Below are 22891 nucleotides of genomic sequence, written 5' to 3'. Positions count from 1 at the left end.
GGGGTGGGGGGCAGCCAGGAACCAGTTATGAAATAAAAAACCTAAGGTTTCTTTGGTTTGGGGGCTTTTTTTTTGGTAAAACCTTAGTAACAATTTCTTCATAATGATGCAAAAGCTGACTGACCTTAGTTTTTTTAATCTGCACTGATTTGTTTTCTAACAAGCTAGTTTCCAAAAGAAAAAGTGCAAATTAAAAAAAAAACAAAAACAATTTTATTTAAATACAAATCCTCTTGTTTCAGAACCTGTGCTGTATGCTGTGATTAGCCCCTCAGTTGTGTCCAACTCTGCGACCCCATGGACTGTAGCCCACCAGGCTCCTCGGTCCATGGGGATTCTCCAAACAAAAACACTGGAGTGGGTTGCCATATCCATCTCCAGGGGATCTTGCCAACCCAGGGAATGAACCCAAGTCTCCTGCACTGCAGGTGGATTCTTTACCATCTGAGTCACCAGGCAAGCCTGTTTCAGACTCCAGGTGATGATAAATTTCATCGGATAAGGATGACAAAAAAAAGGGACTTCAAATTGTTGCAAATTAGACAAAATGATTTGGTTTTGAATTTCCACTCATTTTCTCTCCAGTTAAAAACAGCAAGGCTGATTCAGTTTCAAAACCCATTATCTGTAAACTTTTTAGGAAAATAAACTTATCTTCCTAATTTTGTGAAGTCATGTGTATTTTTCTTCACTAATACAGGTAAATAAAAATACTGGCTTTTCTTTCTCTCCTTTTGGTCTCAAGGATTAGCATCATTTGGTAGCTACTACTTTAAAGCAATCAATATAGTATTATGCAATTTAGGGTGGAAATAAATTTAGGTTTGGATTAACAATAGCCTACCTGTGCTTTCAAGAAAAATGAGCATACAACATTATAATTATTTACTCCCCAAACAAGCTAGGGCTAATTACACATTTTACAAAGAGATTCACATGTTTCTCTTAAATAAAAGTCCTATGGTCTTACAATAATTAGTGTATCAAATTCTGATGGTGCACCAGTTTTCAGAAACATACCTATAAATTGGATTACAGCTGCAGTTTTTCAGCAGTAGCTCTAAATTCTAGTCTCATCAGAACTACATGATTTATCTCAATAGTCTATAATCTAAGATAAAGAAATCATTTTTCCCCTCATCTTACTCAACCTATAAGTTGAGTAACAGAAAAACAATGTCTAAAGGTATTTAAAGCCTCAAAGAAGAAACTCTTTTACTACTGAATTTCAAATCACACACACAAAATAGGTGAGAAATTCTTTTATCATATTTAGAATCAAAATATCCCTTAAAATATTTACATTTTACAGTAAAAAGGATAGCAAAACACAAAATCATGTACAAGCTTAAGTATTCAAGTTTCTGAAGAGCCAAAAAGAAAAGAATAATAATGGACTACCACAAAGCTGTAGCACAATAATAAACGCCTTCAGTGAGTGCAGATTAAAAGCAATACATGTACTCCTTGGGCTTTGATTCTTGGTCAAAAACTGCTGAACAAAATGATTAATATAATCTGATTATGAAGTTGCTTGGCTTTTTGTTGCTCCTCTAGAGTTTCTTTAAAAACAGTGCAATTTAAAACAAACTTACAGAGTACACATTACTCTCAAATTAGTCATTATAGAAAGGACATTCACTAGAGGTGGTAAATATATTCCACAGTTAACCATATTTACCAATTAAGGAATAAAACTAAAATTTCTAAGCCTTTATTGCATATTAATAAAACAAATCTTTGAATATACAGCAATGTAAATTTAAAAAAATATTAATTCCTGTAACTAGGGCTGTTGGTATGAAGAAGGGATGATGAGCACTGGTACAGAGCACTCTGCACCAACACACACAATTTATTCTTCTGCAAACCACCAATATTAAAAATTCAAAAGATGGCACAAAAGATCCTAGCAGGCAGTCATGAAGTTTCAAAGACACGACATTGAACAGTTATTAAATGCACCCCTACAGCCGCCCGCTGGCTTTACCTCTTGCTCTTAGCTCTCTCAGCGTGGTCCCTGTCTTTGTGGTACCTGTCTCTGTCCTTCTCTCCCTCTCTATGCTTACTCTTCTCCCGCTCCTTGTCCTTCTCCTGGTCCTCGCCCTTCGGCTTGTCGGGCTTCCTGTCTGCACTTCTGCTCTCCCTGTTCGCCCTGCCGTCTGCCCCGCGCTCCCCATGAGGCAGCCGTGCCCGCTCTTTATCCTTATGACCTTCGTCCCTGCCCTTCCTGTCTCTGTCCTTGTCCTGGGCTCTGTCTCTGCGCCTGTGCCTTTCGGGTTCCTGCTCCCACTCCTTCTCGTGGCGCTCTCGTCTCAGGTGGTGTGAGTCACTGTAAAACCTCTGACGATCCCCCTTGCCCCTGTTAAATGGTCTGTCCGGTTGCTGCTGGTCTTGCCTACCCCACGGGTCACTATGGCGCCGTTCCGGCCTCCGAATGTCTTTAACTTGGTAAAAATTCTGTGGGCCCAGATACCTTGATGCTTGTGAGAGGGGACCCATCATACGCTGCGGCTGGCCAGTCAGATGGACAACAGGTGGCCAGGGAACCAAGGGATTTGGGGCAAAGCCAAAGCCTGGAGGGGGAAGTAACGGGGGTGGCAAATGTGGAGGAAATCCAAACATGCTTTGTGGGGGGAAATTAGGAGGTCCCGGAAATGGAAACCCAGGTGGGCTAGACTTGAGATGCTGAAGGCTGGGCTGCTGCGGCCTTATGGGTGAAAAGTTTGCACTTGTTCTGGGGCTGGTGCTTCTCGAAGTGAAACTGATGCTTTTAGAAGGAAATTCGGATTGACATGTGTTTCCAACCTCAAAATGAGATGCTGTTGCTGCTGATCCTCTTCGAAATGGGTGCACAGTTTCAATATTTTGCATTAAAATCTCCTGTAAGGGTTTTGCTTGTTCCACTTGAGAAGACTGTATGTTTTCTACTGATGGTGAGTCTTGTACAGCTCCTGAATCGTCATTGTGCTGAACACAGGGGCTTTTTTCTACAGAAGGCATCTTCTCCTCCACGCTGCTCTGCTCAGTTAAGTGCGATGGGCCAGGCAGCGGCGGCTTCTCTCCATGACGGCAGCCTTCTCCTTCTCTGTTTTCAGGAGTAGTCACCTGCTGACTTCTTCCAGCTGCTTGCCGAGGATCCCTTTTAAGGTTGATAAACTGCGGGGCCCTTGTCGTGTTAGTAACAGCATTTTCACTGCAACTCACGTTACCATCTACATTTCCTCTCCCTACATTAGACCTACAGGGAGGACTAGTATTTGAAGTCCTGTTATCTTGTAAATTATTCTCTTGATCTTGTAGCAGCTGTTTTAACACTCTCTCTTTACTCTCCACAGTGTCCTCTTGTTTTGACTGAATTGATAAATTTGTTAGGAATGCTTCTGTAGAAACATCTGGTGGTTTACCTCTGAGACTAAGACTTGTCAAAGGCCCAGCAGAAACTGAAGAGACCCCCAGTGCAGACGTCTCTTCTCCTATTGCATTATCTGTCGATTCTGAAGGGCTATCTCCTTTAACTTTCACTTCCTTGGCTTCACCACCAGTTGCTTCTCCTGTATCTATCGTCCCTGCTTTTGGATTAGCTTGCTCATTTATAAATGGAATTTCTTTAGGAGTGTTTTGTTCTGTCCCTAACTGAGCTTGTTCGTACGTTTGACCAGTGGTGCCCAAAAGGCTCTGAAGGATATCATCCACAGGAAGAGGTTTATTTGCTAATTCCAGAGTAGAAGGTTGATTTTCCCAGCCAATCAAGACCCCAGGAAGGAATCTTAAAGGTTTTGGTGGTTCTTGTTTGGTGACTTCCAATAAAGGTTCAATGACTGTTGGAAGGTCTTCCTGAAGAGTTTGCTGAGGCTTATTTCTCTGTTTGTGTAATACGGTTGTAAAAGAATTAAAAAAGTCGCTTTCTTCCTCTGCTGCCCCCTCTGTGGATACTTCTGTCTTGCTTTTCTTGTCAGGTGGCACTGTCACCGGTGCGCTGTCAGACGTCTCAGCTGTGCGACTAGCACCAGCACCAGCACTGTGCTGCCGCTTCAGCCTCTGACGAATAATCAAGCCCAGCAACAGATTAGGTCTATGCAATTCAAGGCCTGTACAGAATCAAAAACATCAATCGAGAGTCATTTTCAACCATTATAATAAAGAGTAAAATTCTGCTTACTACAGTCTCCTAAACAGGTGCCTGTTCCTGTCTGGGCAGATCCTGAGGGCCAAGACCCAAGAAGGAAAGCAGGCTCAGCTTTCCCACTCCGGCCCTCTCACCCCATTTCATTCAAATTCTACTAATTAAACAGATACCTACCAGGTCCGTCAAAGGGCACGAGAGGGTGTGGGATTTTATCCATAGCGCCCAGAGGGATAAGGTACATGTCTTTGACCTGCTTCATGTTGTTAGCAGCCACTCCATAGCGCTTCCTGCTACTGAAGTATGCAAACAGCAAAGTATAAGAAATTTGATCTTCTTCAGTCACAGGTGTGAAGCGAACCACACAAATTTCCTATTCAAGAAAATAACAAATAATAAAAATAATAACCTAAACAATAGCTTGGTTTTAAATACCATTCTCAATTATAAAAATCTATTATGTTTTCTGACACCAAGTAATAACATGGCTTACCAACTTAAATGCAGATATGAATACTATAAGGAAACAACTTTTAGGAAAAGATCTGTGCTGATCCAGAGGTGGATATGTTTCATCTGAAAGTGTTTCACAGAAACTCAGTCCTAAAGTAATTAATTTGTTCAAGGTGACACACTTATCAGTGGCAAAGAAGGTATTTGAAGCCACATGTCTTGATATCTATACCAAGTCCTATTTCCAATGTTATAACTTTTACAGACGGCTGTCTATATTCTCAGCACACTGCAAATTAATAGCAGCCACCACCACTGCCCCACTATTACAAACACAGAGAAATGCACAAGTCCACTGATATTCCAACTTACAGGAACTGAATCTAGGAATAAAGGGGGCTGAGTGAAATGACCTCAAATACACATAGGCCATAAATTTTATAAAATCATTTGGCATACTCAGAAACTTATTTGCTTGCCTCTGAGTTCTCGGCTTTGTTTCAGATTTTAAAAAAAAAAAAATTGTCCCAATTTGGTGTTAACTTGGTAGAATGAAAAACAGATGTTTTTTCATGAAAGTATACAATCAAAAAGTGGAGTCAGGTCAACCACAAAGCCTAAACTGATGCAAGACCATAGGAGGAGAGTGAGTGAGCTGGACTAAGGCTCCAACTCTTAGATCTGTCACCTCGAATGCCCTTATCTGGAGGCAATAACTGTGACAGTGTCTTGGTCAGTTCTAGATGGAGGCACACTATGCCGTTATTTGCGATAATAAAGGGGCAGATGAAGAGCAATTCCCCAAATGTCCAAGAGTAATATTTCCCAACACTTTTCCTGACTTTCACTATCATAAGAAAGTGAAAGCAAATAAATAAAACTTTTTTATAGTGCTTCAAAGTTTTATCTGTATTCTAACACTGTATCAGTTTAAATTCAACAATCTATATTAGAAAAAAAAATTATTTTCAGCTAAAGAGCATCCATTTTGATTACTAACCTTACTAAAGACTTCTGATCATAAGAGAAAAAAATTAAAGTTCATTTATTCAAGATTTATTTTTTGAATGTCTGTAACATGCTGAGTATTAACATCCTTGGAGAGAAAAATGATTTCTTCTAATGATTAAATATTCCTGTGTAGCAGTGTTCTATGAGTTAAAGAAATGATAGAAGATATAGAGAGAAAAGAAAAAGAGAAATATTGCTGTAAAGGTTATTAACTATATCCCAGTATCTATCCTCCTCATTTCCTACTAGAGAGCCCTCTAAACCTTCGGTTGGGCACATGGCCATCCAACAGATCATACTTCCCAGCCTAATAGAGTATAAGCTCTTGCCAATGGCAGTTAGAGGAAGTGAAAAGAAAACTGCACATTCCAGGTCTTGCTTTTAAAACAGCTCAACAGCCATTTTTCTTTTTTCCCCCACTTGGAGCTGATAAATCAGCTTTGACTTTGCTTGATTGCTAAGGGCCACAGTCTTAAAAACAATAAGACAGAAGAGCCCAATCCATGAATGATCTAACAACTGAAAGACTCTAAATTACGGACCTACCTAACATAACAGGAAAAGTTTATTTTTTTGAGCCACTGTATTTTAGGATCTCTGTCTCAACAGCTTAGCCTGTGCCCCAACCAAAACAAATGTCTATAATCAAAGCAAGGCAACATTCCAGAATGAATCTCAATACTTATTCTAAAACATTCCTTTCAAAACAATGATAGAAATCACTGAGACAGCATACCAAAAGTGGGAAAAGAAAAAAAAAAACAAAACTAAAGGAATAATGGGTTTGAGCCTTAGCCAATGGCATATTATGTCAATATAGGTCCTCCCTAGGGGACCTTGCATAAGAAATCTCAGTGGTTTACTTTTCAAATATTTTCACATATTGGTAGAGAGAAAAAGTGCTCCTCACCTTGGTTCCTGAGGCTTTAATTTTTTCCACATAATCCCAAACTGTCTGAGGTGATATCCTACCACCTACTTGAATACTATCTGGTAGGTCCTGTGGTAAAAAATGAAGGTGATCAATGTATACAGTTTATCTTCATTATAATATCTATACTTCATACAAATTTAGCTCTAAGACTAATTTGAAAAATGATTTAAAAAAAGATTATAAAATACATCAATGAATATAAGAAAATATAGGGAGAGCAATTAGGCTTTACCTCAAATGTCAACTCCAAATAACTGAGGTGGATGCTCAAATACAATTAAGAAAGAATCTCAGGTCAAGAAAAAGCAGCAGTGCCAGCATCCCATTCTGACAACCCAGGAAGAATACAGCAGACTTCAGAATATTAGGGGGCACTGTTTTCCCCATCTTTTTTTTTTTTTTTGGTGATAGTGAACTGGGGTATGCCTTAATCACTAACAGCTGGATTTCAGCAGTTATCAAGTTTAACTATACAGTATACTTTTGCACAGAAGAGAATAATATTGTAATAATGCAAGGTTCATTTTTTTTTAAAGGCCCAATCTAAGAAAAGAGGACTATATATAAAATCAATTATGAGGTATGTAGTTAAGAATATTTGAAACTTTAATCAGTATATTTGTTTTTTGATGAAGACAGAAAAATCATAATCAATATTAATTCAATTAAATTTAAATAATTAATTGCTTTAAATAGTTTATTTAGAATTTTAGTCCAAATCACACTAGAAGTAAGTAGGAAGCAGAGGTGGAGTTCTGAAAAACAACCACATATAAACTGGCTCAGAAAAAAGAATAATAGTTTTGTTTAAAATTAAAAGGTTTCCATAGTTTAGGATTTAATTATTCATTTAAAAGAAGCGTTATTTTCACTGTGGACTGATTTAGACATTTAGAAGACTAATTATGCTATAAGAAAAGCATAATGGGTCTATTGAATTTTTTTCGTATAAAATCAATGTGTTTAAACTATTACTTCCCAAGCGAACTATATGCAAAAGTAATAACTAAGTTGTTTATTAATCAAAAACACAACTAGACAAATAAGTTGATAGATTAGATAAGCAATATTACACTGACTTAAATTAATTTCATTCTAATACAAAGAACAGTTTATCTTAGTCTTAAAAGAAAACAGGCATATGTAAGATTTATGTCTTATAAAACACTGAAAACTTTGCCTTTATGGTCAGCAGACTGAGAATGGATAGAAAATTTAATGTTAAATAGCATAATAGCAAAAAGTAATCTCAACAAAAATACAGTACACATATGCTGATTTATTTTCCTTTTTGCATAAACACAGAAAAGTACAAACTATTCAAAAGAATTTTAAAAAGTCGTACTTTCTCATTTATCATATTACTGATATAATATTGTATATACTATAGTACTACAGCTGCTTATTTCCCACAAATGCTGCTTACTAGTCCTTTCCTATTGTCTCAGGTATAAAATCAACCAAGGGCACCACTGCAGCAACCACGGTCACTGACCTCAGGACTGTCAACTAGCTGGAAAGTTTCAACTAGGCAGTTGACCCTTGAACAACATGGGGATTAAGGGTGCCCATCCTCTGTGCAGTAGATAATCTCAGTGTAACACATAGTCGGCCTTCTGTATTCACAGTTCCACATCTGAGGATTCAACCAACTGAAGGTCATGTGGTACTGTGGTATTCACTATTGAAAAAATTCATATATAAGTAGACCCAAGTAGTCCAAACTCATGTTACTCAAGGCTCAACTGTGGTCTTTACCTCATTCACAGAAATGGGCAGGTAAGAACCATAGTCATGAAGTTGTGGAAATACAAGCAATAGGGGAATCAGAAGACTTGTTAATAATGAAAAGTTTTCCCAACAGACTAGCACTGGAGGCCATAAACATGTTAATCTTTATGTAAGTCTGTATTTCAAGAAAAACTTAGATATCCATGCAAAATATCCATTAATTTTTAATTGATATAGTGAGTACATCTTGGAAAGAGTAAGACATGGATTTAAAACTTTCAGAGAACAACTTTCTATAGTTCTGAAACTCTACTTGTGAACTTATAATTACATTAATTCAATGTTTAAGAGTCACTGTCAATAAATACTTTTACCATGAATGAAAATAAATATTTTTATTATTTTATTATGCAGTTTCCTTGCCTTTTGCCTTCAGAAACAGTTGATAGATTAGATAAGCAATATTACACTGACTTAAATTAATTTCATTCTAATACAAAGAAGAGTTTATCTTAGTCTTAAAAGAAAACAGGCATATGTAAGATTTATGTCTTATAAAATTTATGTCAACCCAGGCATAGAAGAGCAGAAAAGTTTACAATACCTCTGTCAAGTATTCAGGGGAACCAGATACTGGGTAGGCTTTGGTAACAAATTTTGCTACAGATGGCATGTTGATAAAACCTTTCCAGATGAAGTTCAATCGAGCCAGGAAGGTACACTCAACTTCAACAGTTCCAGGCATCTCTGGGCTAAAAAAAAAAAATGACATTAAGAAATTTTCAGCCTAAAGATCTGCTCATGATAAATGTATATTCTACTTGCTCATCAATTATTTCTACTTTAGCATATCAAGAAGGCCAAAGTAGGACTTCTCTAGTGGTCCAGTTGTTGGGAATCCATCTGCCAAAGCAGGAAACACACACTTGATCCCTGGTCTGGGAAGATCCCACATGCCGCAGAGCAACTAAGACCATGCACCACAAATACTAAGCCAGCACTCTACAATTACTGAAGCCTGCATGCCTAGAGCCCATGCTCCCCAACAAACAGAAGCCCCCACAATGAGAAGCCCATGTATTGCAACTAGAAAAAACCTACATGCAGCAACAGAGACCCAGCAGAGCCAAAGTAAATAAATGAATCAAAAGGCCAAAGTACATAAAGCTATGATTAAAGAGTTTATATTTTCACTTCATAAAACACACTCATATTAACATACTCATGTTTTACATGATTTTCTTCTAGACTGGCTTAGGTGGACTAATGGGGTCCAGAGAAATGCAAGCAATTTTTCTTTAATTCTTGCCTTTTAGGAAAGACTTATTTCTTAGACTTATTTATTGCCTCTTAGGACTAATATAATGAAAGAGAGCTTTAAAGTCAAGTCTGCTGCTGCTGCTAAGTTGCCGTCAGTCATGTCCGACTCTGTGCAACCCCACAGACAGAAGAACAACAGGCTCCCCCGTCCCTGGGATTCTCCAGGCAATAATACTGGAGTGGGCTGCCATTTCCTTCTCCAATGCATGAAAGGGAAAAGTGAAAGTGAAGTCGCTTAGTCGTGTCCGACTCTTAGCGACCCCATGGACTGTAGCTTACCAGGCTCCTCCGTCCATGGGATTCTCCAGGCAAGAGTACTGGAGTGGGGTGCCATTGCCTTCTCCGAAAGTCAAGTCTGCACATATTCAATTCTAACTTTTAGAGTCTTTAAAAATCTCAATTAGTTGAAAATAAAGGAAGGTACAGTTACCATCTTAAGAAACATGTCACTTTTCTGCTTCTGAAGACTTCCAAGTACAAACTAGCAAAGAGAGATAAAGATTAGAATTTATAACGAAGGGAAAATTACCGTGGAGCAGGAGAGAATGTTGACTTTGGAGATTCTTGTTTCTCCTCTTCGAAGAATTCAGAGGCCAAAATATTTGAGGTTGAAGACAAAGCATCTGCTATACTTTCTGCTTCATTGTCTGAATGTTTACGAGACACGCCAACAACAACTTTCACTTTTTTTGGAGAAAGATCATCTGCAGGTGGTGCCATTCGACCTAAAGCCAGAAAACATGAAAATAGACCACTTTTGTAAACTGAAATTTCTGTAACTTTATCCATTTTCACTTCTAGAGTTATTCACTTTCCCTGACTGCACTGCTGCATACTGGGGATAGTTTTTAACTATAATCATTTCTCACAATGATTTATGGAACACACTCTCTTATTGATGTGGAAAAAGAGAACCTTAAACAACTCAGACAAGCTTTTGAAAAGGAAACATTATAACCATACCCTAAAACAGGTAGTCTGATCCCCTAGCAAACATTTTTTAAACTAAACTATACCAAATTCGAACAGTCTTGAGAGGTAATGTGAAGACCAAGTAAAACAAATCTGTATATTACATCATATTACATACAACAGCAATTCATGACATATGCATACTGCAAAGTGACTTAATTATTTACTAAGAATGAAAAACACTAGTAAAGTTTAGAAAATGACACTAGTTTTACCTACAGAACCACAAGAAAAAATCATTCCACCTTTCTAAAAATAGGTCAAGTCTAGTAGTGTTTAACAAATGTATTGTGGGCTACCATTAAATCTGAGATATTACAATATTAAATATTACATTGATTATAAATGTTACAATGTTAATCATTAAAATTAATAGAAATTAATAGATTCAAAATAATAGAAAAATTACTAAGATTTTTCCCAGACAAAACAAACTAATGAGTACACTAAAAATACTATGACACTATAAGATAGCTTTCTTCAGGGATAACAATATCTAAAAACATCCTGTCTTTAAGTCTTTACCATTGTATACATTGTAAAAATATGAACACACCATTCCTAGAAGACATTATTTCTATTATCAGAAAGTTCCCAAATTTATAATACATTTCAGTCGGTCTCTAATACAGTGATGGAGGACAGCATACGGATTAACCTAAAGAATCTTTCATCTCACTGAACAAAGTCATACCACAGTAAAAAAATTAAAACTGAGAGTAACAACTCTAGAGTTAATTTAAAAAACGATTAATCCTCCATCGCTCCCAATAAACTGAATATAAACTTTCTCAACACATTCCATTTTCTTTTCTCCACATCCCCATTTCTTATGCCCTAAATCCAGTCAGTCTCCAACATTCTATCAGTATTACCTGATTATCTCAAAGCTTACTCACCTCCACCTCCAATGCATCCACTTTAAATAAAACCATTTCATCTCCGTCTTGCACCAGTGCATAAAGGTCTACAACTTAGCTTCCTTCACCATAATATCTACTCAAAGTCAAAGAAATCTTCAAAATTCCAATCTGATCATGTCACTCCCCTGATAAACACCCTTCAATCACTATCCACTGCTCTTAGATAAAAGACTAAAATCTTTAATATGGCTTACCAAAGAAGGTTTTCAGTAGTTTTCATTGTAATTTGTAAAGTATACTTTACATCATGATCCATAAACATACATACACACTCCAAATACCCGTGTGTTTGTAATGTGTGTAATACATGTACGTATGCATGTGTGGAGTTTTTTGTAATATGGCAAATAGATGGGGAAACAGTGGAAACAGTGACAGACTTTATTTTCTTGGGCTCCAAAATCAGTGCAGATGGGGACTGCAGCCATGAAATTAAGACGCTTGCTCCCTGGAAGATAAACCATGACAAACCAACACAGCATATTAAAAAGCAGAGGCATAACTTTGCCAGCAAAGGTCTATATAGTCAAAGCTACAGTTTTTTTCAGTAATCCTGTATGGATGTTGAGAGTTGGACCATAAAGGCCAAGAGCCAAAGAATTGATGCTTTTGAACTGTGGTGTTGGAGAAGATTCTTGAGAGTCCCTTGGACTGCAAGGAGATCCAACCGTCTATCCTAAAGGAGGTCAGTCCTGAATATTCATTGGAAGGACTGACGCTGAAGCTGAAACTCAATACTTTGGCCACCTGATACGAAGAGCTAACTCATTGGAAAAGACCCTGATTCTGGGAAAGATTGAAGGCAGGAGGAGAAGGGGACGACAGAGGATGAGATGGTTGTATGGCATCACCGACTCAATGGACAGGAGTTTGAGCAAGCTCCGGGAGATGGTGAAGGACAGGGAAGCCTGGCATGCTGCAGTTCATGGGGTAGCAAAGAGTCAGACACAACTGGGCGACTGAACAACATAGTCTCTCAAAATTGCACTTATCTTTATCAGTGTAATTCACTGTGATGTTTCCCATTTTGTTTTTGTTTGTTCTGAAATGCTAGTTACTACTCACTAAACTGATTTCACTACTACCCTTTAAGTCATAGACTGACTCACACCAACACTGGGGAAACAAAAGCCAACTTAAATCACAAGTGTCCACATTTCAAAATGAAAGCAAGATTTTAGGAAGAAATAATTCCAATTACCTATGCAAATTTTGCAGTTAAGATCAAAAAGATGCTGTCTGTGTTGACTAGTGGTATCTTTAGACATCGAGTCAACCTCTCCTTTTTGTTTTTCAGATCCTTCTGTCTTCTCCATTGACTTATTAGCTGTAGGTTCCTAACAAAAGTAAAAGTAAAAATTAGGTTAACAGAAAAAAGTTGGTCTCAGTTATATATGAACTTGTATTTCATACTGCTATTTTTTCCCCAAAATGAAACTGTCCCAGTCATATGTTGTTTCTCACTATTTCTTTAAAAAATAAGTGCTAGATGTTAATTATGACATAAAATGGAGTAAAAACTCAAACATTCCTATTCTCCAAGGCCTCAAATAAGATTTCATATTATTACCTCACTGATGTTTGAAAATAAGAAAAGTCACACCAGATCTCAAAGTACAGTCTGCCTAAGAAGCACCTACAGAGTTTAAGGCCTACTAAGAAAATTTCTAAATCATAAAGACCCTAAGAATCTACCTTATCAAGTGTTTAACTGTCTGTGTCTGATGCAGGTGGTCTGTACGCTTCATAGAGAGAAACAATACTTTAAACACTCTCAAAAAACCATCAAACTACTCTAATAAACACAGTTTAAAAAATTATTTTTTCTGCTTTAAGAATATTAGGCAAATAAACCTTTTCTGAATCCTCATGTTTTCGGCACTATACAACATGCTATTTTTATCATCATCATTTACCTGAATCTCCATGGCTGCCTCCTGTTCTTTCATTGGAGCATCACTCTCAATTTCTATCTCACCTTTATGTGTTATTTTTGTGATAGGTCGTCTTTCCACTTCTCTCTGCTCTTTCTCAATCATCTCTATGGTCTAACAGGAAATATTTTAAAGAAATACTTTACAATTAAAATCATAGATGGTTTTTAACCTTTAGTTTGTCTGTCAAAAAACAAATATATACTGAGTACTTGCAAATGTCAGAGATTGTTTTAAGTGCTAGGGTTTTAAGAATGAGACCTCATATCTCAGCCCAGAAAGGTTTCAATATATAGTGTGTGTGTGTGTGTGTGTGTGTGTGTGTGTGTGTGTGTGTGTCGCTCAGTCGTGTCCGATTCTTGCAACGCCATGAACTATAGCCCAGGCAAGAGTACTGGAGAGGGTTGCCATTTCCTTCTCCAGGTCAATGTATAGTAACTGGAGGCAACTGAAGTGCAATGTTATTTGCAAAGTGATGAAACATAATATTTACATTTAAAATCTGCTTTCTAATCTACTATTTTAGCAGCTGCCACAGAGAAATAAATGAGAACAAGTTCCTCTTAGGTTCTTAACCTGATGTTCTAACACTCCCCAGAAGTTAAATCTGGAACACTGTCACTTAACAAAAAGTATTTCTGTGACTATGAACTTTCATACATGACACTTCAGGATCACATTTTATCAATAAATTTGTAACAGGGGAAAAAGAAGCCCTTATTTTTCAAAGCATTTGGTATTTGAAACTGAATATTATGGGGTTATAAACATAAACTTTTTCATTCTGACTTAATTTGGCTGTACAAATTACCAAAATTCATAATCTTCAAATTGTGTTTGTGAAATGTGCAAATGTGAGTGAGAATAGACTGACCAATTTTTCCACCCTTCTGATTTACAAAATATAAGATTATGTAAGCTGATAACGAGAAAATGAGGAAAAAGCAGAACAGAAAAGAAAACAGAAAAAATTTAAGAATAGGCTAACAGAGGATGCGGAGAAGGTAATGGCACCCCACTCCAGTACTCTTGCCTGAGAATCCCATGAATGGAGGAGCCTGGTGGGCTGCAGTCTATGGGGTCGCACAGAATCGGACACGACTGAAGCAACTTAGCAGTAATGGAGGATAAGTAATGAGAAGTACAGAACAAAAGGTCTGTAACTGTGTACTCTGAGTTTAATTTCCTCTGTGTATATACCTTTTCTCTGTGGCTAAAAAATGTACGTTTTAATATAGACAAACACATATTCATAGATAATCTTACATGTCTGTTTTCTCTTCGTCTCCAAGCAGCTAACTCTTTAGAAGCTAGCTCTTCTGGACTCATTCTTATAAGGTGATCAGGGGTTACTTCTCCTTTCAGCACTTTTTTAAATAATATCTGGAGGTATTTAAAAATGGGAAGGAGAGAAAACATTTTTAAAAGGAGAAGCTGCTGTATAGAAACATCATAAAGATGCAATTTTGAAATCTGATTTACAAATGTTTAATGATTCACATATCACCTACTACAAATAAAATAAATAACAGCCTTGTGTTCTAGAAACATCAAATAAGGCAGCAAAATAAACATTTTGTATAAAAATCAACACATAATGGAGAAGCATGTATGGTGGTGAAGTTTTTACAACATCTATCCAAAACTGTATTAAGTCTTCCCAGGGACACATACTATCACAACAGCCAACCCACGACTACATAAAAGCTACTGCCTAAAGGAACTTTACTGAACACAGTCTTTCGTATTCTTAAAACTTCTCATCTTTGAACCCTAACAGGCTTTGTGGGAACTCCCAAGCAAAGAACCAATTACAAGAAAAAACCTAAAGGAAGTAAGTATTTACTTGAAGAAAAGTTTTTAGATTATATAATTCAAAAAGTATCTGATCCCCTGGACCATGACAGCAGAATTTACATGAAGATTTTTCTTAAGTAGTAGTTAGAAGACTTCAAGAAAATATCTCATATCACACTTACAGCAAGTATCATTACACAAATTGTTGGACTCATGTGAAAACCTTGTAAAACTTAAGCAAATATTTAAGGAGTTTGAATCTACACCCACAGTCTCTTAAGTCCCAAATAAAAAAACCCTAGGAAAAGATCAGTTATTCAATTAAAGTTTACTCCATTGCTAAAAGATTTTTAAAATTAAAGTCATTTTTAAATTAATAACAATATTTTAAAAGCTATCTTTTTATCAAAATGTAAATTATTTTAAGCAGCGTAGCTCTACTTTCAAATTTAAATCAGAAAGTATTAATTATAGTGTTATAAAATTTTCCTTAACAGATTTTTGAAGATTACACAGGAATCAATTTTTTAATGACCTGGATTAAACAAAGGACATAAAGGAAAGAATTCACATAAATCAGGTTAAGACATATTTAGTATTTTATATTTTAAAAGACACTGTATAACACTAGTCACCACTGTGCAGAATTTGTAACTCAATTCAATAGCAGAAGACTTTATTAAAATTACTGGTCTCACTTCAAGAAATAAATTATAGATCTATTGTGTTAAATTATTAACCCCTACGTGTTGTGTATGTGCTCAGTAGGAAAGCTGGGAACATAAATGTCCAGACATGAACAAAATATACTTACGTTAAAAAAAAATATATATATATATATATACTTACGTTGTTTTTAGGATCTTTCAAATTGAACATCAAACTTCTATATTTGTTCTTATATTTAGCATCTGTGTCCCGAAAAAAAGAGAAAAGCTCTTTTTCAATTTTTGTGGCAACTTTTGCTGCCTTTTCCTCTGGTACCTTCAAATTTGAGTCTGTAAGTCTTAAAATTAGAATAACTCAATTATTTTTCAAATACATGAAGCGTACATTATTCAATCTTCTACATTATCAATGTGTGTTACCTTTTCATAAGAATGTCTTTTAGAGAATGCCGGACACTCTGTCGGATCTGGTCTGCAGAAGGCTTGGAAGCAGGAACGGCTGGAGGATGCACACCAGGCAGTCCCTTTTCAGTTTTCTTCTTCTTTATCTCCTGCTTCTCATGAGCACCTAATTTAAATGGATATCAAAACTCACTAAGCTGCTTTTAAAAAAATATTTTCCTTTTTAATGTACAATATAAGTTTATAACAGAGCTGACTGATTAAATATCACTACTTTTAGGGACTTCCCTGGTGGTCCAGGGGTTAAGACTGTGTGTGTCCACTGCAGGGGTGCAGGTTCCATCCCTGGTTGGCAAACTAAGATCCCATGTGCCACGAGAAAAAAAAAAAAAAATCCCTTTTTTTAAATCATTAGATCAGAATCCATATCCCACATTGAAATATTCTTGACAAGGAAATTCTAACCTATGTATGATGACAGATGTTAACTAAACTTATTGCAGTGGACCATTTTGCAATATATACATATATCAAAACATTATATGGTACAACTGAAACTAATGTTATATGGCAATTATACATAAAAAAAAAAAAGTTCTAAATGAGTTTTACTTAGAAACTAAGTTCCCCTGGAGAAGGGAATATATATGTTATTGTTTAGTCACTCAGTCTTGTCTGACTCTTCTGCGACCCCATTGACTGCAGCCCACCAGGTTCCTCTGTCCATGGGATTTTCCAGGCAAGAATACTGGAGTGGGTGGCCATTTCCTTCTCCAGGGGATGTTCCTGACACGGGGATCAAACCCATGTTTCTTGCAGTGGCAAACAGATTTGCTACAACTGAGTCACCAGGGAAGTTCATTTTATTTTTATATATATCCACACAATGTGATCAGATAGCCCAAAATGTACCTTTCCCTTGTAGCCTTAGCATCTTTATTCTCTCTCCTTTAAACATCTACATTGACAAAAACGATAACCTGGTGAAAGCTAACTTTTATCCTTCACCCAAATAGCCTACAAATAGCTAAAGATAACTGAAGAAAGCAAGAACTGGTGCTAACAGATCTCACTTTAAATTTATAACTAAAAATCTCAAGTGGATAGCTCAATGTACTGCCCTAATCCTATTAAAAGGTCCTAGAATTTAAATTTGCTCTCCCACTTTCCAAAACATGTATTTTAGGCTTTTTCTTCTTTCTTCTCAAACCAACAATACCTGCCTCTCCAACTTCAACCTCATCTGACTTTCTCACTTCATATTTCACTAAGGAAATAAAAACAATGTAACCTGTTTTCCCATCACCAAACCTACTAACTTCACTCACACGTCCCCGCTCCTTCTGCATGCAGCCTTCCTACTATTACAGTGCATCAGCTGTCCCTTCCTATGACCAACCCCTCCGGGGGAATCCCATCCCCTCTGATCTCAAGGACTTTGAACCTCAACCATCATCTCTCTCCTACCTCATCAAATTCTCTCCCTACTGGATCATTCCCAATAACCTTACAAACATGTTATCTTCTTAAAGAGAAATCCTGACCTCATATCCGCCTCAAGTCACTCAGGTCATTACACCATTTCTATTTCCTTTAACAGCAAAATTCCTAGTTATGCACAATCACCATCTGCACTTCCTCACCCTCCATTCTTCCATCCACCACTACAACTGGCTTTTGGCCCCACTGGTTGGTTGGATGGTTTAGTTGCTAAGTCATGTCTGATTCCTGAGACCCCATGAACTGCCAGGCTCCTCTGCCCATGGGATTCTCCAGGCAAGAATACTGGAATGGGTTGCCATTTCCTTCTACAAGGGATCTTCCCAACCCAGGAATCGAACCCAGGTCTCCTGCATTGCAGGCAGACTCTTTACCAACTGAGGTATGAGGGAAGCCCAAATAGCTATCAAGACTGCATCTGACAGTTGATCATTACTTTCTTCTCAGAACTTAACCTGGCCTCCAGGTCGCCCTGGTCTCTCAGTTCTCTTACATCAAAGGCCATCTCTTGATCTCCTCTGCTGGAGCCTCTCTCCTGCCCAAGTTCTAGATGCTGACATGCCCCGAGGCTTCTGCTTCTGTTCCTTCATCCTCAAACTCGCTACGTAGCTCTTCACATTTAAGTGCATGCTTTAAAGTAACAACTAAGCACCATTAAATCCCAAATTTATACTGCATGGCCCAAAATCCAGACTCATCAGCCAAAGATTTACTCTAAGTATCTCCTTATGGGTCTCTTAGGAAGTATTTCAAAATACCCAAAACATAATTTTTCAATTTTTCCTCCCCAAATCTCTCTCATCTCCACAAAGAACACCAACACTGATCTAATCATCTGCTAAGACTCTTTTTTCTTTCACCTACCTACATCTAACCTGTCACCAAGTTCTACCAAGTCTACTATAAAATGTATCTGAACCTGACCACCTTCACCACCCTTACTGTGCTGTTTCAGGCTACCATCCTTTCTCATAGATCCTGGTAGACTCCTAACCAGTCTACTCTCCTTCTCTCCTATTTCCTGACAGTCCAGTCTCCACAAAAAAAAACAGTGAACCAGCATTCCCTATAATAAATTCCTCTAAAGGCTCCCCACTCTATTCAGAATAAACAATAAACTCCTGTCATGGCCTCAGAGTTTCTACATAATTTTCTCTCAACTCACCTTCTGCCACCATTCTATCCCTCATGTATTTGTAACATTCTAACCATTCCACAGGGACCTTCTTGCTCTTCAAATGCAGACTGCTTCCACTTCAAAGCCTTCAGCTCAGCAGTGCCCTCTGTGGATTCCTGCCTCCAAAACAATTCTGCATTCCTTCAGATCCCACTGCCTCCATTTTCTTTGAAACAAATTCCTCCCATTCCCCTTGACCTTGACTCTCTATTCCATTATTCAAGTTTTTCCTCAGTGCCTAAATTCTCTAATTTTTTTTGTCTCCCTATTATTTTATTTATCTCCCTATTATCTGTAATTTCCCATTAGTATTTAAATCTTACTGAGGTTGTTAGTACTTCCCAAGAATTCCAAACAATAATGTCTTATTTCAAGTAAAGTCAATCACCTAAACTATTTTTCTTGCCATTAAAATATAAAAACATTAGTATACAATAATTTCTACTGTTCTTATTACCTGGTTTTGAAGCTTTTTCTCCTGTGCAAATAACGGTTGTAGACTCTTTTGTCATTTTTTCACTTTTTTCTTCTGAGGATCTCCGAGGTAACACTGGTTGTCCCATCTTTCGAAAAGGTGCTAGCTGCCATTTTTTAATTTCACTATCCCTACAGTCTGATGAGTTTTTGCCTTCACCAGATTCCTAGGAAAAATAGTATTTAATTCATTAGAATGAAAACTACTAAACTACCTTTAAAATACAAAGCAACCTTCATAAGTATGTAGATGAAACAAATTAAACCTAATTAGCATGACAACTTTTTAAGATCATGCCCCAGTCTTTGGCCCAGTAACTGTTCTGTGAAGATACACATAACTCTCAACAGCAAGAAGGACCTTCATCCTTTCTTCCAAAACCCACCTGTTAAGCACCTATTTTCTGCAGAACACACAGTAGTCTATAAAAGGGAACCTAAAAACACTGAGATTATATTCCCAATAATTGTACTAGAAAGAAAATTAAATATAAGATTTCCGTTTGTCAGATGTGGATATGAAAAAAAAAAGAATGGCAGGGAGAAATTGTAAAGATATCAATTATCTATATTTTTCTTTACTACTATCTAGAACAAAGTCATATTTACCTATAAAAGTATCAAATGTTCAGTGTAGCTACAATTATAACCCACAAAGAACTACAAATGAAACCAGAATTTGGAGACCCTTGGAAACAAGTAATATCATATTAATAAGAACATTATGTATAGCAATAAAATCATAGTTTTTAGGAAGACAATATATACAAAAAAAAAACACTGATTTTCTCTGGACAGGGAATCCTCTTTTTTATTTACTTATTTTCTACCTCTCCAACTAGAGTTGAGAGCAGGAACATATTTCAATCAGTGATACATACTCAAATCTGGTATCATGCTTGGCACACAATAGGAACTCAATAAATAGTTCAATATAAAATCATAAGAAGTGATCTTTTAAAAGCATATTCCATAAACTAAACTCAGAGTAGTTCAAAGAAGATTCAACAATTCAACATGAAAAAGAAAAGGAAGCAGTAATCACTTCATTCATGTATTTACTTATGAAATCAGACTAACCTCAATTCCGTATCTGGTAAGACTGGCTAGAGGGTTCTTAAAACACTCAGTGTTAATGCTTTATAATGTCTTTTTAGACAAGATGGAGGTTTTCTATGACAAAACAATGTTATATTTCTGAGTGGCCAAGAAACTGTACCCAAGAAATGATGATTAAACATTAAAAGAACCTTCCCAAAGGCTTGCTATGAACCATCTGCGACAGCACTCAGTTCTATATTATCCATTACTTTGGTGCTAATCAAATCAACAGAAAAGATAGCTAATCAAATCAACAGAAAAAATCAAAAAAAATATTAGGAGGACATAATCTAATTCTCAGAAAGTCTTGGTAGACAGAAAATGTTGGATGCCACAAGGATTTGGCAAACTGGAATTTAATCCAGATTTGTCACATAAGGAATGTCTGGAAAAACTGCATTTGTAAGTAAGAAAGTTTTAGAGAAAACATGCCTATGTTCTTTAATCTGAATGGTCAGACTAAAAAATTTCCAAGGCTCCTTCCAACTCTATAACTTGTGTTCACTGTATCTTGGAATTATTATATTTGACCATCCATATATGTTTGTTACCAGTGTTTCCTCCCTAGAGCCACCTACAAGAATAACCAATGATTTAAAAAATCATAGTATAAAAAAGGTAGACAAGGAAAATAAAACTTAATTAGATAAAAGGCTGTGTCCTTTATACACTTCTCCTGTAATTGACTAAATATCTTAAAACTTTTTTTTTTCTAATTTTATTTTTAAACTTTACATAATTGTATTAGTTTTGCCAAATATCAAAATGAATCCGCCACAGGTATACATGTGTTCCCCATCCTGAACCCTCCTCCCTCCTCCCTCCCCATACCATCCCTCTGGGTCGTCCCAGTGCACCAGCCCCAAGCATCCAGCATCGTGCATCGAACCTGGACTGGCAACTCGTTTCCTACATGATATTTTACATGTTTCATTGCCATTCTCCCAAATCTTCCCACCCTCTCCCTCTTTAGAAAACACAGTAGTTGAAAACGAAAGATGAGGGGAAACTAACTTTTTAAGGCACAACATTATAAGGGAGAAATTATGAAGTAAGGCTTCCAAGCAAATACTGGGAACAAAAATCAAAAGAATTAAGATTACATTTCCTTACAGAGAGAACTCTTGCACTTGAAAATAATAATTCCAAATGTGGTTTTAAGGATTCACAGATATTTATGGACTGAAAAGCTTTTTAGAAAAACTTCTCAGTAAGCACAATTTATATCTAGCCCCACAAGATCACATACACATTCTACCACTGAAAATCCAAATACCAAAGACTTAAGGAATAAATCTGCATATTTCGAAGATGTCACTAACTGGTTTCACCAAAACTAACAAAACATTTTAAGCAAACCTTCATTTTTGTGGAAAAATAAATGTGAAAATGTACACTACAGTGAAATCTAAAAAATTTCAAATTCTCAGTCTACACAAGTTCTTAAATAAAAAGAATGCGTAATGAGCTCACCCGTTTTAAAATTTTGACCTTGTGCTTCACTGTATCATCTACATACTTGGTTTTATCATTTGTTGTAGTGTGCTTTGGTAACCCAAGCTTTTCATATTCCATTGCTTTATCTTCACTATGGATTTCAACTTTAGCCTGGTTTCTCAAAATATCTGGATCAGCTATTTCAGTCTTTTTATCTTCTTCAGCACAACATTTTACACACACATATTCTTTGTCTTCCTCTCCCATTTGCTGTGCTTGAGAAAGACTTAACCCAACACAATCACCATGAAACCAGTCATCACATCTCCCACAGCCAACCATAAACCTGGAAAGAAAAAAGAACACTCTGATTTGATACATTTTCTAAAAAACCAATGCCAAGTGAGCCTAAATTGAATTTTTTGTATTGTGGTATTGTGCATGTTTTCTGTCCTTACACATTCTATCAGTTCAACAGTGTCCAAGTTCTCCAAGAAAAGAATATTGTATGAAAATGAAACTTTTTAAAGAAGTCAGTATTTCCCCTCTAATGTAAGTGAGAAAATACTGGGGGGGAGGTAGGGGGGAAGGTTGGTGGAGCACATAAAGATAAAAACAAAGGGCAACTGGTCTGTCTGCATACTGTATGGAATAATTAACATATAGAATAAGGGTATTTCTCCACTGAGAAGAGTGATAAGCTTTGACATTCAACCTATCCAAGTTACATTTACCACATAGACCTGAATTTATACATAAAATTGGAGTCACTTACCCAACTAATTTAAGTGACAAAAAGAAAAACCAGATGCAACAAAAATGCAACTCAAAAACTAATTGAGCCTCACTGACTGTTCCTTATTAACCACCTTAACTATGTAACTATTCTTAGAGCTCAAAATATTCTGGTTCATCATGTCAGACTGATTTA

General features: G+C 36.7%; 1 protein-coding gene across 10 annotated transcripts in view; it reads right to left on the bottom strand.

Moving 5' to 3' along the window:
* PHF3 (PHD finger protein 3) overlaps positions 1-22891 on the bottom strand; it is a 101397-nt gene that overhangs the window by 8149 nt on the left and 70357 nt on the right. For 8 of the 10 annotated variants that reach the window (XM_061427112.1, XM_061427115.1, XM_061427113.1 and 5 more), the window contains 12 exons: positions 21997-22306; positions 19406-19589; positions 16290-16437; positions 16051-16207; positions 14671-14787; positions 13387-13518; positions 12672-12807; positions 10105-10300; positions 8860-9007; positions 6501-6590; positions 4304-4499; positions 1248-4091 (listed from right to left, as the gene is read on the bottom strand). In XM_061427112.1, coding sequence (XP_061283096.1) covers positions 1987-4091; positions 4304-4499; positions 6501-6590; positions 8860-9007; positions 10105-10300; positions 12672-12807; positions 13387-13518; positions 14671-14787; positions 16051-16207; positions 16290-16437; positions 19406-19589; positions 21997-22306 — 3919 coding nt within the window. In that variant the 3' untranslated portion in view covers positions 1248-1986. Of the gene's footprint in view, positions 1-1247; positions 4092-4303; positions 4500-4550; positions 5731-6500; positions 6591-8859; positions 9008-10104; positions 10301-12671; positions 12808-13386; positions 13519-14670; positions 14788-16050; positions 16208-16289; positions 16438-19405; positions 19590-21996; positions 22307-22891 lie in introns of those variants that run through there. The other 2 variants (XM_061427120.1, XM_061427122.1) reach the window with 2 other exon arrangements.

The sequence above is a fragment of the Bos javanicus genome, chromosome 9, assembly GCF_032452875.1.
Source record: "Bos javanicus breed banteng chromosome 9, ARS-OSU_banteng_1.0, whole genome shotgun sequence".
NCBI classification, from domain to species: Eukaryota; Metazoa; Chordata; class Mammalia; order Artiodactyla; family Bovidae; genus Bos; species Bos javanicus.
This window is presented reverse-complemented; position numbering and strand designations above follow the sequence as displayed.